Raw genomic sequence first — 18,356 nt, forward strand, 5'->3', positions numbered from 1 at the left:
AGACTAGGTCTATACTGCTCCTACATGGTGTAACAATTCATCATGTAGATGTATATAATGAACAGACTAGGTCTATACTGCTCCTACATGGTGTAACAATACATCATGTAGATGTATATAATGAACAGACTAGGTCTATACTGCTCCTACATGGTGTAACAATACATCATGTAGATGTATATAATGAACAGACTAGGTCTATACTGCTCCTACATGGTGTAACAATACATCATGTAGATGTATATAATGAACAGACTAGGTTCTATCCTATTCTACTGTATCTGTCTATGTATTACTCATCTCATATGTATATACTGTATTCTATCCTATTCTACTGTATCTGTCTATGTATTACTCATCTCATATGTATATACTGTATTCTATACTATTCTACTGTATTTTAGTCTATGCCACTCTGACGTTGCTCGTCCAAATATTTATATATTCTTAATTCCATTCCTTTACTTTAGATGTGTGTATTTGTTGTGAAGTTGTTACATATTATTGCACTGTTGTCCTTGAGTGGTCCAGCCAGAGCCCGGACTTGAACCCGATCAAACATCTCTGGAGAGACCTGAAAATAGTTGTGCAGCGATGCTCCCCATCCAACCTGACAGAGCTTGAGAGGATCTGCAGAGAAGAATGGAAGAAACTACCCAAATACAGGTGTGCCAAGCTTCTAGTGTCATACCCAAGAAGACTCAAGGCTGTAATCGCTGCCAAAGGTGTTTCAACAAAGTACTGAGTTAAGGGTCTGAACACTTATGTAAATGTAGGATTGGGCCGTTGTCATCAAACTTCCATGATTAGTAAGAATTAGGGTAGATTTATAGGACTATTGTTTTTATGATTCATACATACCCAAAAATGTACCTAAATAATCTACAAGATCAGAGTATTTTTAAATCTACCAGTTGGTGTTGAAACAGAGACGAATGATGACTTTCTTGAATTGATCCCTAGTTTCTGACTCCGTGTATTCTATTGAGTCCGTCAACAAAATGAGAATTAAAAGGTATTTAAAGGTACAACATTCTAATTAAAGGTATTACCGTATTTAAAAGAATGGCTTAAGATGAAATGTACTCTAAACCCTATTGAATGAAAACTCCATGACAAAATCTGTTGGCCAACAACTGTGAGGGTTTTCAGCCAGGTATCAACACATGCAGAGTGTGAGTAAGCAAGACATACATTCCTAAATGGGGATCGGCCCCAGTCTCCTGGTAAAACACCAGAACCCTCCCCCTACAGCATTTATGTTCATTTTGAGAAAGTAGCACTACAGTCTCCGGGTAAAAAACTACTTTTGGGTAAAAAAGACGCGACACCTGTCTATGAATTTGAGAGGTTACATTGATGCTCCAGATACTCAACTAGTCTAAAGCAGACCAGTTTTATTGCTTCTTTAATCATAACAACAGTTTTCAGCTGTGCTAACATAATTGTAAAAGGGTTTTCTAATGATCAATTAGCCTTTTAAAATGATAAACTTGGATTAACTAACACAACGTGCCATAGGAACACAGGAGTGATGGTTGCTGATAATGGGCCTCTGTACGCCTATGTAGATATTCCATTAATAATCATCTGTTTCCAGCTACAATAGTCATTTACAACATTAACAATGTCTACACTGTATTTCAGATCAATTTGATATTATTTGAATGGACAAAAAATTGCTTTCTTTTAAAAACAAGGTTATTTCTAAGTGACCCCAAACTGTTGAACGGTAGTGTACATCTACATCCTCCCATGTTGCTGAACCACTGATCAATAACTCCCTATTACAGGAAAAAACACTATTTCCATTGGTTGTTAGTACTGTACTGACCTCTCGTCCTCTGTCTCTCTCGTACTCTGCCTTGTGTATTTATCTTCAAAATATTCTTATAGTCCCGACATAGAACCAAATAGACTTCCCAAAAATAATATGGCATTTACTTTATTTCACATTTATTTAATCAGATATGTCAATTGAGAACCAATACGCATTTACAATGACAATCTGAATGAAGAAATACTAATATCAATCTATTTAATAATTAACATGTTTGAAATATCCCAATGATATAGTGAACAACATTTAGGGGTTTACACTTGCATTCAATCAATCTTAAGTTCATAATCAAACATTTTTTTTTTACTCTTTTAATCCGATTTTCGACATGATCATGTCTTGAGCTGGAAAAAACATGTAGACCTATTTTTCAGTATGATTTCATTCATACAATATTATTTAATGTAGAATGAACAAAAACACAATTTCTCAATCAAAAACATAAGTCAGAACACAGCCTCTCTATTCTCTCATGTGATTTCAGGTCCTCTGACTGGGAAAATGTCTTTTCACAATGAGAGCAGTGGTATGTCTTCTCCTCCTGTGTATTAGTATGTTGGAAAGGCTTTTCTCCTGTGTGTGTTCTCTCATGCTTTTTCAAGCTCCCTATCCGGGTAAAACTCTTTTCACAATTGGAACAGTGGTAAGGCTTTTCTCCTGTGTGTATTCTCTCATGCTCCTTCAGGCTCGCACACCACCTAAAATTCCTTCCACAGTGGGAACAGTGGTACGGCTTCTCTCCAGAGTGTCCCCTCTCATGTGGTTTCAGGCTCCCTAACCGGGTAAAACTCTTTACACAGTGGGAACAGTGGTACGGCTTCTCTCCAGAGTGTCTTCTCATATGTATTTTCAGGTTCCCTAACCCAGTAAATATCTTTCCACACTGAGAGCAGTGGTAGGTCTTCCTATCTTCTGTGTGTATTTCTTCATGTTGTTTCAGGTACCGTAACTGGGTAAACCTCTTTCCACACTGGGAACATTGGAAACACTTTTCTCTTGTGTGTGTCCTCTCATGCTCTTTTAGGTTCCCTAACTTGGCAAAACTCTTTCCACAGTGGGAGCATTCGTAAGGGTTTTCTCCTGTATGCGTTCTCTCATGTACTTTCAGGTTCCTTAACCACTTAAAACGCTTGCCACACTGGGAACAGTGGTGTTGTCTCGCTGGTTTGGGCGTCTCTGAGGTCTGGTTCCCCTGAAGGAGTCTCCCCGCTGTCAGAGTGAGAGTCTGGTCCCTCTCCTACCAAAGACAGAGTATTTAGTTCAATATTAAACAGAGAACTGAATTAAACCTCCATAAAATAAAACTGTCTTCCTGTGAGGCTAGATTCCTCAAAAACCTGAAGTCAGTTTTCAGAACATTACATAATTTAATAAAAACTTGGTGGCCGCCCTAATAATAATAATAATGTAGAACATAAAATCTAATCTTTCTCACATGTTTATAGGCTGAGCAGAGCTCTACAATAGGGAAAGGGGGATACCTAGTCAACTGAATGGATTCAACTGAAATGTGTGTCCCGTACATAACCCAACCCCTCTGAATCAGAGAGGTGTGGGGGGCTGCCTTAATAGACATCCACGTCATCGGCAGCCAGGGAACAGTGGGTTAACTTCCTTGCTCAGGGGCAGAATGACAGCGTTTTTACCTTGTCAGCTCAGGGATTTGATCCAGCAACCTTTCGGTTACTGGCTCCTACCTGCCAGGCTACATAATGTCGTATTTTAGGCTGAGCAGAGCTCTATAATAATAGATAATGTCATGTTTATAGGCTGAGCAGAGCTGTATAATAATAGATCATGTTTATAGGCTGAGCAGAGCTCTATAATAATAGATAATGTCATGTTTATAGGCTGAACAGAGCTCTATAATAATAAATAATGTCATGTTTACAGGCTGAGCACAGCTCTATAATAATAGATAATGTCATGTTTACAGGCTGAGCAGAGCTCTATAATAATAGATAATGTCATGTTTATAGGCTGAGCAGAGCTCTATAATAATAGATCATGTTTATAGGCTGAGCAGAGCTCTATAATAATAGATCATGTTTATAGGCTGAGCACAGCGCTATAATAATAGATAATGTCATGTTTATAGGCTGAACAGAGCTCTATAATAATAGATAATGTTTATAGGCTGATCAGAGCTCTATAATAATAGATAATGTCATGTTTATAGGCTGAACAGAGCTCTATAATAATAGATAATGTCATGTTTATAGGCTGAGCAGAGCTCTATAATAATAGATAATGTCATGTTTATAGGCTGAACAGAGCTCTATAATAATAGATAATGTCATGTTTATAGGCTGATCAGAGCTCTATAATAATAGATAATGTCATGTCTTCAGGCTGATCAGAGCTCTATAATAATAGATAATGTCATGTTTATAGGCTGAGCAGAGCTCTATAATAATAGATAATGTCATGTTTACAGGCTGATCAGAGCTCTATAATAATAGATAATGTCATGTTTACAGGCTGATCAGAGCTCTATAATAATAGATAATGTCATGTTTCCAGGCTGATCAGAGCTCTATAATAATAGATAATGTCATGTTTACAGGCTGATCAGAGCTCTATAATAATAGATAATGTCATGTTTACAGGCTGAGCAGAGCTCTATAATAATAGATAATGTCATGTTTATAGGCTGAGCAGAGCTCTATAATAATAGATAATGTCATGTTTATAGGCTGAACAGAGCTCTATAATAATAGATAATGTCATGTTTATAGGCTGAGCAGAGCTCTATAATAATAGATCATGTCATGTTTACAGGCTGATCAGAGCTCTATAATAATAAATAATGTCATGTTTATAGGCTGAACAGAGCTCTATAATAATAGATCATGTTTATAGGCTGAGCAGAGCTCTATAATAATAGATCATGTTTATAGGCTGATCAGAGCTCTATAATAATAGATAATGTCATGTTTATAAGCTGAGCAGAGCTCTATAATAATAGATAATGTTTATAGGCTGATCAGAGCTCTATAATAATAGATCATGTTTATAGGCTGAGCAGAGCTCTATAATAATAGATAATGTCATGTTTATAGGCTGAGCAGAGCTCTACAATAATAGATAATGTCATGTTTACAGGCTGAGCAGAGCTCTACAATAATAGATAATGTCATGTTTACAGGCTGATCAGAGCTCTATAATAATAGATAATGTCATGTTTATAGGCTGAACAGAGCTCTTTAATAATAGATAATGTCATGTTTATAGGCTGAGCAGAGCTCTATAATAATAGATCATGTTTATAGGCTGATCAGAGCTCTATAATAATAGATAATGTCATGTTTATAGGCTGAGCAGAACTCTATAATAATAGATAATGTCATGTTTATAGGCTGAGCAGAGCTCTATAATAATAGATAATGTCATGTTTATAGGCTGATCAGAGCTCTATAATAATAGATAATGTCATGTTTATAGGCTGAGCAGAGCTCTATAATAATAGATAATGTCATGTTATAGGCTGATCAGAGCTCTTTAATAATAGATAATGTCATGTTATAGGCTGATCAGAGCTCTTTAATAATAGATAATGTCATGTTTATAGGCTGATCAGAGCTCTATAATAATAGATAATGTCATGTTTATAGGCTGAGCAGAGCTCTATAATAATAGATAATGTCATGTTATAGGCTGATCAGAGCTCTATAATAATAGATAATGTCATGTTTATAGGCTGATCAGAGCTCTATAATAATAGATAATGTCATGTTATAGGCTGATCAGAGCTCTATAATAATAGATAATGTCATGTTATAGGCTGATCAGAGCTCTATAATAATAGATAATGTCATGTTTATAGGCTGATCAGAGCTCTATAATAATAGATAATGTCATGTTATAGGCTGAGCAGAGCTCTATAATAATAGATAATGTCATGTTATAGGCTGATCAGAGCTCTATAATAATAGATAATGTCATGTTATAGGCTGAACAGAGCTCTATAATAATAGATAATGTCATGTTATAGGCTGATCAGAGCTCTATAATAATAGATAATGTCATGTTTATAGGCTGATTAGAGCTCTATAATAATAGATCATGTTTATAGGCTGATCAGAGCTCTATAATAATAGATAATGTCATGTTATAGGCTGATCAGAGCTCTATAATAATAGATAATGTCATGTTATAGGCTGAGCAGAGCTCTATAATAATAGATAATGTCATGTTATAGGCTGATCAGAGCTCTATAATAATAGATAATGTCATGTTATAGGCTGAACAGAGCTCTATAATAATAGATAATGTCATGTTATAGGCTGATCAGAGCTCTATAATAATAGATAATGTCATGTTATAGGCTGATCAGAGCTCTATAATAATAGATAATGTCATGTTATAGGCTGAACAGAGCTCTATAATAATAGATAATGTCATGTTATAGGCTGATCAGAGCTCTATAATAATAGATAATGTCATGTTATAGGCTGATCAGAGCTCTATAATAATAGATAATGTCATGTTTATAGGCTGATCAGAGCTCTATAATAATAGATCATGTTTATAGGCTGATCAGAGCTCTATAATAATAGATAATGTCATGTTTATAGGCTGATCAGAGCTCTATAATAATAGATAATGTCATGTTTATAGGCTGATCAGAGCTCTATAATAATAGATAATGTCATGTTTATAGGCTGAACAGAGCTCTATAATAATAGATAATGTCATGTTTATAGGCTGAACAGAGCTCTATAATAATAGATAATGTCATGTTTATAGGCTGATCAGAGCTCTATAATAATAGATAATGTCATGTTATAGGCTGATCAGAGCTCTATAATAATAGATCATGTTTATAGGCTGAGCAGAGCTCTATAATAATAGATAATGTCATGTTATAGGCTGATCAGAGCTCTATAATAATAGATAATGTCATGTTATAGGCTGATCAGAGCTCTATAATAATAGATAATGTCATGTTATAGGCTGAGCAGAGCTCTATAATAATAGATAATGTCATGTTATAGGCTGATCAGAGCTCTATAATAATAGATAATGTCATGTTATAGGCTGAACAGAGCTCTATAATAATAGATAATGTCATGTTATAGGCTGATCAGAGCTCTATAATAATAGATAATGTCATGTTATAGGCTGATCAGAGCTCTATAATAATAGATAATGTCATGTTTATAGGCTGAACAGAGCTCTATAATAATAGATAATGTCATGTTATAGGCTGATCAGAGCTCTATAATAATAGATAATGTCATGTTTATAGGCTGATCAGAGCTCTATAATAATAGATAATGTCATGTTATAGGCTGATCAGAGCTCTATAATAATAGATAATGTCATGTTTATAGGCTGATCAGAGCTCTATAATAATAGATCATGTTATAGGCTGGTCAGAGCTCTATAATAATAGATCATGTTTATAGGCTGAACAGAGCTCTATAATAATAGATAATGTCATGTTATAGGCTGATCAGAGCTCTATAATAATAGATCATGTTTATAGGCTGATCAGAGCTCTATAATAATAGATAATGTCATGTTTATAGGCTGAACAGAGCTCTATAATAATAGATAATGTCATGTTTATAGGCTGATCAGAGCTCTATAATAATAGATAATGTCATGTTATAGGCTGATCAGAGCTCTATAATAATAGATAATGTCATGTTTATAGGCTGATCAGAGCTCTATAATAATAGATAATGTCATGTTATAGGCTGATCAGAGCTCTATAATAATAGATAATGTCATGTTTATAGGCTGATCAGAGCTCTATAATAATAGATAATGTCATGTTATAGGCTGATCAGAGCTCTATAATAATAGATAATGTCATGTTATAGGCTGATCAGAGCTCTATAATAATAGATAATGTCATGTTTATAGGCTGAACAGAGCTCTATAATAATAGATAATGTCATGTTATAGGCTGATCAGAGCTCTATAATAATAGATAATGTCATGTTATAGGCTGTATTTGATCCAATGTCAATAACATTTTGTTGGTGTCCCACTTCATCTCTAAAGTAATAATTACCATATTTTCTAAATGATAATTCTTTAGTTCAGCCTTTCCTTGAAATGGCTATTTTATTTTATGTTTTTTTGTAGACTTACAAACGTTTGCTAATATGTTCAGTCTCCCCAAAACGCTTGTCCTTTTGCTAATATGTTCAGTCTCCCCATAACACATGTCCATTTCATGTCAATAATGCATCTTATTTTATGTATTTCTCCAACATTATTTAGAAATCTGCTTTTTGTTGGTATACACACTCCACACAAGGCCTACAATAGACACACATCAAAAGTTTCATTTATAACTTGTTTGCCATTCTGTGAGACAATTAAGTTGTGATTTTGTGGTGGGAGGGACTCTGATGGTATACACATGTTACAGTTAAGCAATAAGACCAGAGGAAGTGTGGTATATGGCCAATATAGCATGGGTAAAGACTGTCCTTATGCACGACGCAACACAGAGTACCTGGATACAGCCCTTAGCCGTGGTATATTGGCCATCTATCACTGAGGTGTCTTATTGCAATTATAAACTGGTTACCAACGTAATCAGAACAGTAAAAATACATGTTGTCATACCCATGGTATACGGCCTGATATACCACGGCTGTCAGCCAATCAGCATTCAGGGATTTAAAATGTAGCTTCAACATTATATTATAACATAAATTCCTATAGTACAGAACAACATTTTCAAGTATAGAATTTCAGTAGCATGCTGCTTTAAAACAACACATTCGTTCAAACCCTTTGCAGTTAGAGCCCGTTTTTAAGACAGTACTTACTGGTGGTAATCAGATCTCCTGACTCCTCTGTCAATATGACAGTTCTCTCTCCCTGTTTCCCCTCCTTCACTTCAAAAACTACATCCTCCTCTTTCACCTCTTCCTCTTCTTTTACTGTAACATCCTCCTCCTCTTTCACTCTGAACGCATCTTCTTCTTTCACTGAAACGTCTTTCTCTTCTTCTTTCACTGTAACAGCTTCACCCTCTACTTCTTGTTTTACTGTGACATCCTCCTCTTCCTTCTCCTCTTTCACGACAATGTTCAGCCCCAGAGCTTCTTTCTCCGTCCAGCAGACCTCCTCTTCTTTAACAGGAGGGGAGTAGTTTAGGGAGCTCATGTTCGGGGATGTTAGCTAGCTAGCTAGTTAGCATGAGCGACTAGTTTAGTGCTAGGCTAATTTATCAAGCCAGCTAGTTGACTAACAATGTACCTATAACATTTAAATGGGGGAAATTAACTAGATGTCAGAAGTATATTTAAAAAACAGAGGCAAATATGCACAGAAACAGTCTAAATGTTTCGGCTGTTGGCTACCGAGGTGGCTGACTAGATGTTGTTGAAGAAGTGTTCCGTCCACTAGATTATACGTCACGCTGCAGCATCGCCTGAAAGACGCACATCGCCGTCTGCTGACTGGAGGGAAACGCAGTTGTTGTTGCACACAAATGTATTTTTCATTCCTTTCATTAAATAATAATATTATATTGAGACGTTCAAAAAGAGCAGTGCATATTTTGAGTGAGAATTTAAAACATACTGTCCTTCACATCTGTATTTAAGGCAGTTTCATATTCATTCATTTAAAGAAACCCACTGGTCACACTGGTTGAATTATCTGTCAAAATAGGAACTCTGCAGCCTAGTTGAACAGTGATCTATGTTCTATTAATGCTGCTGGGAGCAAACTGGAGAGTAGCTAGAGGAAAACAAACCTAACTGCATGTCCAGGCCCTGGTATATCACCAGACTGTACAAACCTAACGGCATCCCCAGTCCCTGGTATATCATCAGACTGTACAAACCTAACTACATCCCCAGTCCCTGGTATATCATCAGACTGTACAAACCTAACTACATCCCCAGTCCCTGGTATATCACCAGACTGTACAAACCTAACGGCATCCCCAGTCCCTGGTATATCACCAGACTGTACAAACCTAACTACATCCCCAGTCCCTGGTATATCATCAGACTGCATACAAACCTAACTACATCCCCAGTCCCTGGTATATCACCAGACTGTACAAACCTAACTACATCCCCAGTCCCTGGTATATCACCAGACTGTACAAACCTAACTGCATCCCCAGTCCCTGGTATATCACCAGACTGTACAAACCTAACTGCATCCCAGTCCCTGGTATATCACCAGACTGTACAAACCTAAGTGCATCCCCAGTCCCTGGTATATCACCAGACTGTACAAACCTAACTACATCCCCAGTCCCTGGTATATCACCAGACTGTACAAACCTAACTGCATCCCCAGTCCCTGGTATATCATCAGACTGTACAAACCTAACTGCATCCCCAGGCCCTGGTATATCACCAGACTGTACAAACCTAACTACATCCCCAGGCCCTGGTATATCACCAGACTGCATACAAACCTAACTGCATCCCCAGTCCCTGGTATATCACCAGACTGTACAAACCTAACTGCATCCCCAGACCCTGGTATATCACCAGACTGTACAAACTTAACTACATCCCCAGTCCCTGGTATATCATCAGACTGCATACAAACCTAACTGCATCCCCAGTCCCTGGTATATCATCAGACTGCATACAAACCTAACTGCATCCCCAGTCCCTGGTATATCATCAGACTGCATACAAACCTAACTGCATCCCCAGTCCCTGGTATATCACCAGACTGTACAAACCTAACTGCATCCCCAGTCCCTGGTATATCATCAGACTGTACAAACCTAACTACATCCCCAGGCCATGGTATATCACCAGACTGCATACAAACCTAACTGCATCCCCAGTCCCTGGTATATCATCAGACTGCATACAAACCTAACTGCATCCCCAGTCCCTGGTATATCATCAGACTGTACAAACCTAACTACATCCCCAGTCCCTGGTATATCATCAGACTGCATACAAACCTAACTGCATCCCCAGTCCCTGGTATATCATCAGACTGTATACAAACCTAACTGCATCCCCAGTCCCTGGTATATCACCAGACTGCATACAAACCTAACTACATCCCCAGTCCCTGGTATATCATCAGACTGCATACAAACCTAACTACATCCCCAGTCCCTGGTATATCACCAGACTGTACAAACCTAACTACATCCCCAGTCCCTGGTATATCATCAGACTGTATACAAACCTAACTGCATCCCCAGTCCCTGGTATATCATCAGACTGTATACAAACCTAACTGCATCCCCAGTCCCTGGTATATCACCAGACTGCATACAAACCTAACTGTATCCCCAGTCCCTGGTATATCATCAGACTGCATACAAACCTAACTGTATCCCCAGTCCCTGGTATATCATCAGACTGCATACAAACCTAACTGTATCCCCAGTCCCTGGTATATCACCAGACTGCATACAAACCTAACTGTATCCCCAGTCCCTGGTATATCATCAGACTGCATACAAACCTAACTGTATCCCCAGTCCCTGGTATATCACCAGACTGTATACAAACCTAACTGCATCCCCAGTCCCTGGTATATCACCAGACTGTACAAACCTAACTGCATCCCCAGTCCCTGGTATATCACCAGACTGTACAAACCTAACTACATCCCCAGTCCCTGGTATATCACCAGACTGCATACAAACCTAACTGCATCCCCAGTCCCTGGTATATCACCAGACTGTACAAACCTAACTGCATCCCCAGTCCCTGGTATATCACCAGACTGTACAAACCTAACTGCATCCCCAGTCCCTGGTATATCACCAGACTGTACAAACCTAACTGCATCCCCAGTCCCTGGTATATCACCAGACTGTATACAAACCTAACTACATCCCCAGTCCCTGGTATATCATCAGACTGTACAAACCTAACTGCATCCCCAGTCCCTGGTATATCATCAGACTGTATACAAACCTAACTGCATCCCCAGTCCCTGGTATATCACCAGACTGTACAAACCTAACTACATCCCCAGTCCCTGGTATATCACCAGACTGCATACAAACCTAACTGCATCCCCAGTCCCTGGTATATCACCAGACTGTACAAACCTAACTGCATCCCCAGTCCCTGGTATATCATCAGACTGCATACAAACCTAACTGCATCCCCAGTCCCTGGTATATCATCAGACTGTATACAAACCTAACTGCATCCCCAGTCCCTGGTATATCACCAGACTGCTGTGACCCTCCCACTCTGTCTGCTGAATTCTTTCTCTTTGCTCTTGTTTTCCTTAATAGGATGTCGGTGGGCGGAGCCGGGAGGGTCGTCAGTGAAATGGGACACACCTGGGCTCGGGGGGGGCGCTGGAAGATGGCGGCGAGTGTAGACGAGATTTCAGCTTGCTCCGAGTAACCTTAACTTTTATCCCCCTCAAACTTAAATGTAACGGAACTTGGCTTATAGTAAACACAATAGAGAACAACACTTAGTTGACCGATAATTTGATTCATAACTTTGAGAAATGGAAGGAAAAAATGTGCGAAAGAGCAAAGGGAGGAGAAGGCAGTTGCTAGCTGAGCACTCATATGTTGGAGAAAAACCGCCACCTGACTCATCAGGAGAAGAAATGGAGGATTCTGGACATTCGGTTGATTCTGAAAATGCAGTCAATAGTCCTGCACCCAAAAAGACACAGAAAGAATTATCTTTGCGCGAATTACAGGTCAACATAATCGATGCTGTCTCTGCAAAGATAAACGAAAGAGCCGATGGTCTGGAGAAAATGATACGCGAAAACACATCAAAAATAGTTGACCTCGAGACCTCTGCATTCTGACTGTACACCAGAGAAGACACACAGGAGAGAAACCTTATATATGTGGTCAATGTGGGAAGAGTTTTGGTCAATCTGGAGAACTGACTTTACACCAGAGAATACACACAGGAGAGAAACTTTTAGCTGTGATCAATGTGGGAAGAGTTTTACTACATCTGATCATCTGACAGTACACCAGAGAATACACACAGGAGAGAAACCTTTTAGCTGTGATCAATGTGGGAAGAGTTTTACTACATCTGATAATCTGACAGTACACCAGAGAATACACACAGTAGAGAAACCTTATAGCTGTGGTAAATGTTGGAAGAGTTTTGGTCAATCTGGACATCTGACAGTGCACCAGAGAACAAACACAGGAGAGAAACCTTATAGCTGTGGTAAATGTGGAAAGAGTTTTGGTCAATCTGGAGATCTGACTCAACACAAGAGAACACACACAGGAGAGAAATCTTTTGGCTGTGGTCAATGTGACCAGAGATACTCTGATAAAAGATCTCTGATTAAACATCAGAAAATACATGGAGTTGTTTCGTGATATCAATGAAATGATGTCACAATGTAGAATGTTTTTAACATTGTAGAAGGAGTATTTTAATGATGTCACAATGTAGAAACCTAAATGTTTGCCCCCTGTTCTATTGATTTCAGCATGATATGGATATTAGCCTCAGGGGGAAAATCCAGGCTCTGAATTGGAAGAGTTACTATTTATGTGATTTAACAAAAAGTGACTAACACAAAAAGAGCTCTGTTACACTTACCACGTTGGTGACCCACTTGAATCAAAATGCAACACTTCAAAATGTAGCTAGCTGTTTTCTACAAGTTGTCCTCTAACCGGGGATGTACACATTATTCCCAGATTCCGTGTGGTTTTTGAGCTTAGTTTTAACAGGACGTGCAACTTCATCTCCCTCCTCTCGCACAATTGATTTTAGCGATGAGTTATGACAAATAAGTGTTGTGTTCCTTTGTTTAGCGACCCCTAAATTTAAATGTATCACTCCAAAATGTAGCTGACTGTCTTCTGCAGGTTGTCCTCTAACCAGTGAGGTAAAATATATCTCCCATTTCCATATGTTTATTTTTTAGTTGTGTTAGTTTCAACATCATGTACAACCTGATTTCCCCCCTAATCGATATCAGTGATTTATAGCTACTTGTCAAAACAACAGCGTTTTTGGTGCTTGTGCATTTTATAAGGTGCTTGTTTTAAAAAATACAAGTAATATGATTATTGTGGCAGATGTTTGTGTATGTAGCACATTTTATGTTTTCAATTTATCACAAACTGTTTCCGCATATTGGTTAATGATTTGGACACGTTTAAACTGTGTTTTGACATTGGGGATATCCCACCTAGCAACATGTCATTGAAAATAAGACAATCAAATATTTCATATTTACATGTAACATTTAGTACTGATAATTATTTATGCAACCAACTGACAATTTTGGGGTTTTTGGTACAATTATATTGACATTGTTGCCCTGCTTTTAGAATATCAGGGTTCATTCTCAGATGTGCCAACCCAAATGTACTAGAGCATGACATTGGGGACTGGGCCCGATCCAACAACATGCCTATCTAGTGAACCCTGAAAAGAGAGAGAAGCTCCGCAGTGAGGTGGAAAGTTACTACGGATATTTGCAGGAGTTTCCTCTTGAAATCAGACATGTCTGTGATAAGGACAACTTGGTTTCTGATTGTCTCAAGGGTGGGCAGTCAAAAAGATTTGTGTTTTCCTCTTTTGGACGACTTGGTTCCTGATTGGGGTGATGAGAGTTCTAGAAGCTAGTGAGTTTTCAAAAAATAAGGTTGTAGAAAAATATATATTTAGAAATATGTTTATAGGGGGGGGGGGGTCATAAACCTCTATATTTAACACAGTCTATTCAGGTCCTTCAGTAGATTCAGAGAGGGGAAGAGAGAAAGGTATTTATGGGGGGGGGTCATAAACCTTACCCACAGGCCAACGTCATGACAGTGTTGTGTGTGGGTATTATCAAACCCTAAAGTAAAAACAAACAAAATATGTCCAGGCCTTTTCCATTTAGGTAGTTTACAGCCTCAATCTCACTCACCCAAGATTATAGTCCCAGGAAACATTCCAAAGAGAGACAATGAAATCCCCATTTTCCCAAAGACAAACACAAAACACTTCGTTAGCATTCATTATACAACTGATTCAGAAACCCAAAAGTTAACTACAAACAAAACCTAATGATAATTCCACTGTACTCCCTCATCATTAATTATTAGTTTTAATCTGCATCAATTGTATATGCATGCTTAATTGACCCTTAGACACAATTATCCTGGTATCATTACTAGACCAATGTCCAACAAATATGTGATAGCTTTTTCACCTTTGGATTGTTCAGCAATATTTAATCCCAGGCATTTAATAAAATGTAGTTTGAGACGTGTTCTCTCATGTCGCCTTTAACATACATACTTCAGTTGACTTTCATCCGTCCTGGAGGAAAGAATCCTACTCAAACACATCAGATAATACAATGTTTAATTAAGTGAAAACAACACCAAAAATAAACAGTAAACAAACCCATAACCTCTTTCCAGCAATCAAATCATTTCAACCTGTAGCATAAATTTAGTACAACAATCCTTGTTTAACAAATCTAAAACCTTTCAAAAAATGTGTGCTGTCTCATCAGCGTAAGAATCAAAACAAACTTTTTTCCATTCATAATATACAATCTTTTAATTCCCCAAAGGTCAATACTGTTCAGCTCATACATGAATGATCTTCCTTCTGTCTGTACAGGGTCTGAAGTTCCAATGTATGCAGATGATACAGTGATAAATGCATGCAATTAACAAACAACCTACACAAAAACTCACTACTGTAACGGTTCAGATGACAAAGTTGCTAAGAGACTCATGTTTGCATCTCAATAAAATTAAAAAACACCAAACACAGTCTGCATGTTCCTTACAAGGAAAACAACTGATGCCCCTGAGACAGATGTCTATTGTATCAGGGGAAAAGTTCCAGGTGGTATCTGATTTTAAGTTCCACGGCATCATACTTGATTCCAACCTCTCTTTTAAAAGCAAATGAAAAAAATGTCTTCAAATAACCATATGCAACCTAGCTAATTTCCAAAACATATGAAATTGTTTTACTACAGAAGTAACTAAACTATGCTTCAAGGTCTCAGAGCGAGTAACGCTATTCGCGCGCACCACCGCTAACTAACTAGCCATTTCACATCGGTTACACTCACCCCCTCACAAAGCTCGTCCTCGCGCTATCTTACGTCTTACAGGAACGCGCATACCGGCCAAGCACACGCACAACTGTGATGAATTTGCCCTGTCCCTGTAAATATAAAATTAACTCCACCTGTAATTCACTGTACTGTCCTGACATTGTTCCACGTAATGGAAACAGAGTATAATGTTTAAATACATAAACTTCCTTTTGTAATTCACTGGTGTTACCTAAACATTCAAACCAAGAATCAATAACCAGCTTCACATCACAAAATGCTTCCTTCCAGCCAAACATAGCCCAAGCATAGCTCAGCGCACATAACCAATTCTCTTCTCATCTTTTGTTTTACCCGTAAGCAAAAATATAACCCACTACTCAACCAACGTTCTGCCTTACCTCTATAGTAAAATTAAAACCAATGTTCCAACTGTATCTCTTTCGGCTTCACATTTTTGAAATGTCTATGACTTTATATGTACCATGTAAATCGCCAAATTTATATAATACTTAATACAATTTATTACTACTCCCTATCCGCTCATTATAATTCATTAGATTTCGGTAACCTTCTCTTCATTTTAAACTAAACAAGCCATCAAAACGTTCGGTTTATATCTTAAACAACCACCATCAACCTTATGGTTCCATTCAAAACATAACAATACAATTTTAGTCCCATAGTGCATGGGCTGGGATCCGAACCCAGGCCTCCCGCGTGGCAGGCGAAAATTCTACCACTGAACCACCAATGCTATTGCTTGGAGGTGCAATTTCGGTGGTTATGTCCAACTCCGTCACAATGTTTACAGGGTGTATAACAGTTTCTTGCGAGATGTCCCGTCCTATCGCAGTTAAAACACCGCTTCACTCCGTCTTTGTCAGCGTATCTCCCTGTTTTTCCCCTTCTGTCTACGGAGTCTCTGCTCCTCCCCGCTATTTCTCCTAGGTTTGTTATCAGGTACTCTGTTACCCCGACAGTTACGGTTAGTTGCTCTATCTCAACCGATTCACTCTTTTTGCAGTTTCGACCTATTTTATTGCAGTGTTTACACAGAACCTCACATTCTCTAGCAAAATGACCCGGTTTGTGACAGTTAAAGCATCCATCTCCCCCTTTCTTTTGTCTATTCCCATCCGGACTTTGGTTATGGTAAACGGGTCTACCGGGGGCTCTGGGTGGTGCAGCACCACTTACACGCTCTCGACCCCACGTTCTTATCATTATATCTCCCTTTGTTTCTATCCACTTTTTTAATAAAGTGGCTACATCCTGTCCTCCTCCCTGTGTCTCTTCCTCTTTACCTCCCTCGGCTCCCTGAGGACTAGCATATGGGGGAGGGGGTAAAGTTACGGGCGGCACTTGATATAGTTGCCTCCGTCCCACTACCACCACCTCGCTATCTGGTTTCTCCCGCCACCCCTGGTCAGCCAGGGAGGGGTATAATATGGTTTTAGATGTTGTCTCTGTGTGAGCCGTGGGAGTCCTCTCTGTCTTTTCCTGTTCCTCCTCGTTACTTTGTTTTTCTTTCCCCATTTACTTAAGCTTCTCTATCATTATCAGTCCTATTCTCTCCTTCTGTCTGGCTTTCTCCATTGCTTCCATAAATTTACCTTCTCCGGGTTATCCCGCTTTCTTCCATTTCCCCTCTGCTTTCTGAATTTTCCGCTTCAATGCTCCCAGTATTCTACCTGGCTCACCTTCTGTGGGAACTCCATCAGGAGACAATACCCAACCATCCTCTATCCAATCCATATAGAGTTTCTCTCCTCGTCTCTTCTATTCTTTCCCTCCGTTGATTTCCAGCGTGGATTTTAGAGCCTGTAATACTCTCTCCGCTTCTTCACTGATAGTCATATTTTAGTTTTACTGCATTATTTTCATTTTTATTTCTGACCAATTCGATAATTAGTCCCTTATTTAAAGCACGTTAACTATTTATTTAAATCCACTTATTTCAACCTATTTAGTTAAACTCGGTTCTTATTTTAACCTAATTATATGGAACCGGAGTTATTCAATACAATTCAAATATCACTCCATAACATTTCAAACCAATTATTTAAACCCGTGTTTTACAGTGTCAAGCTTCAAACATCAACTAATTTGATAACTCTCCAGTCGAGTCAACAATATCTCTCATTTAAACCATATATTCTTCAGACCCAACCACTCCCGCAGTATGGGCCTTGCCAATAGCCACAATTATCGTCCTATCTAAAATATTCCTCCCGTCTTTTATTGCTTTTTCGTTAATAATTTCAAACAGTAAACTATTCCCTATTATTCCACGCCTAAATGTATCATATTATTTTATTTCCAATCCTTTTATTATACCATTATTCTCTTATCTTTAAATCCTCAATTCAGTATTCCTCTTTTATTTCGCCTTATAACCTCACCTCCTTTCCCAAGAATTACTCTACCGAACCCAACCGCACCTTTATATGAACGAATCTTGCCTGTCATCCAGTATTCTTATCTAAAATTTCACGATCATTGTCGGGGTAATTCCTTG

General features: G+C 38.4%; 1 protein-coding gene across 1 annotated transcript; it reads right to left on the bottom strand.

Annotated features, from left to right (window-relative positions):
* Positions 1–1,929: 1,929 nt before the first annotated feature.
* On the bottom strand, positions 1,930–9,504 carry LOC123733129 (uncharacterized). The gene is made up of 2 exons (XM_082972134.1): positions 8,635–9,504; positions 1,930–3,077 (listed from the first exon to the last, which is right to left on the bottom strand). Exons 1-2 carry the CDS (start codon positions 8,972–8,974, stop codon positions 2,962–2,964), a joined length of 456 nt encoding a protein of 151 aa, XP_082828260.1. The 5' UTR covers positions 8,975–9,504; the 3' UTR covers positions 1,930–2,961.
* Positions 9,505–18,356: the final 8,852 nt, after the last annotated feature.

This window comes from Salmo salar, unplaced genomic scaffold, assembly GCF_965601325.2.
Source record: "Salmo salar unplaced genomic scaffold, fSalSal1 ptg000578l, whole genome shotgun sequence".
In the NCBI taxonomy this organism is placed as follows: domain Eukaryota; kingdom Metazoa; phylum Chordata; class Actinopteri; order Salmoniformes; family Salmonidae; genus Salmo; species Salmo salar.

Coding starts and splice junctions, on each gene's coding strand:
- LOC123733129 (XM_082972134.1), bottom strand. CDS start 8,974: ATGAGCTCCCTAAACTACTCCCCTCCTGTTAAAGAAGAGGAGGTCTGC. Junction 3,078..8,634: donor AGGAGATCTGATTACCACCA/GTAAGTACTGTC, acceptor TGTCTTTGGTAG/GAGAGGGACCAGACTCTCAC.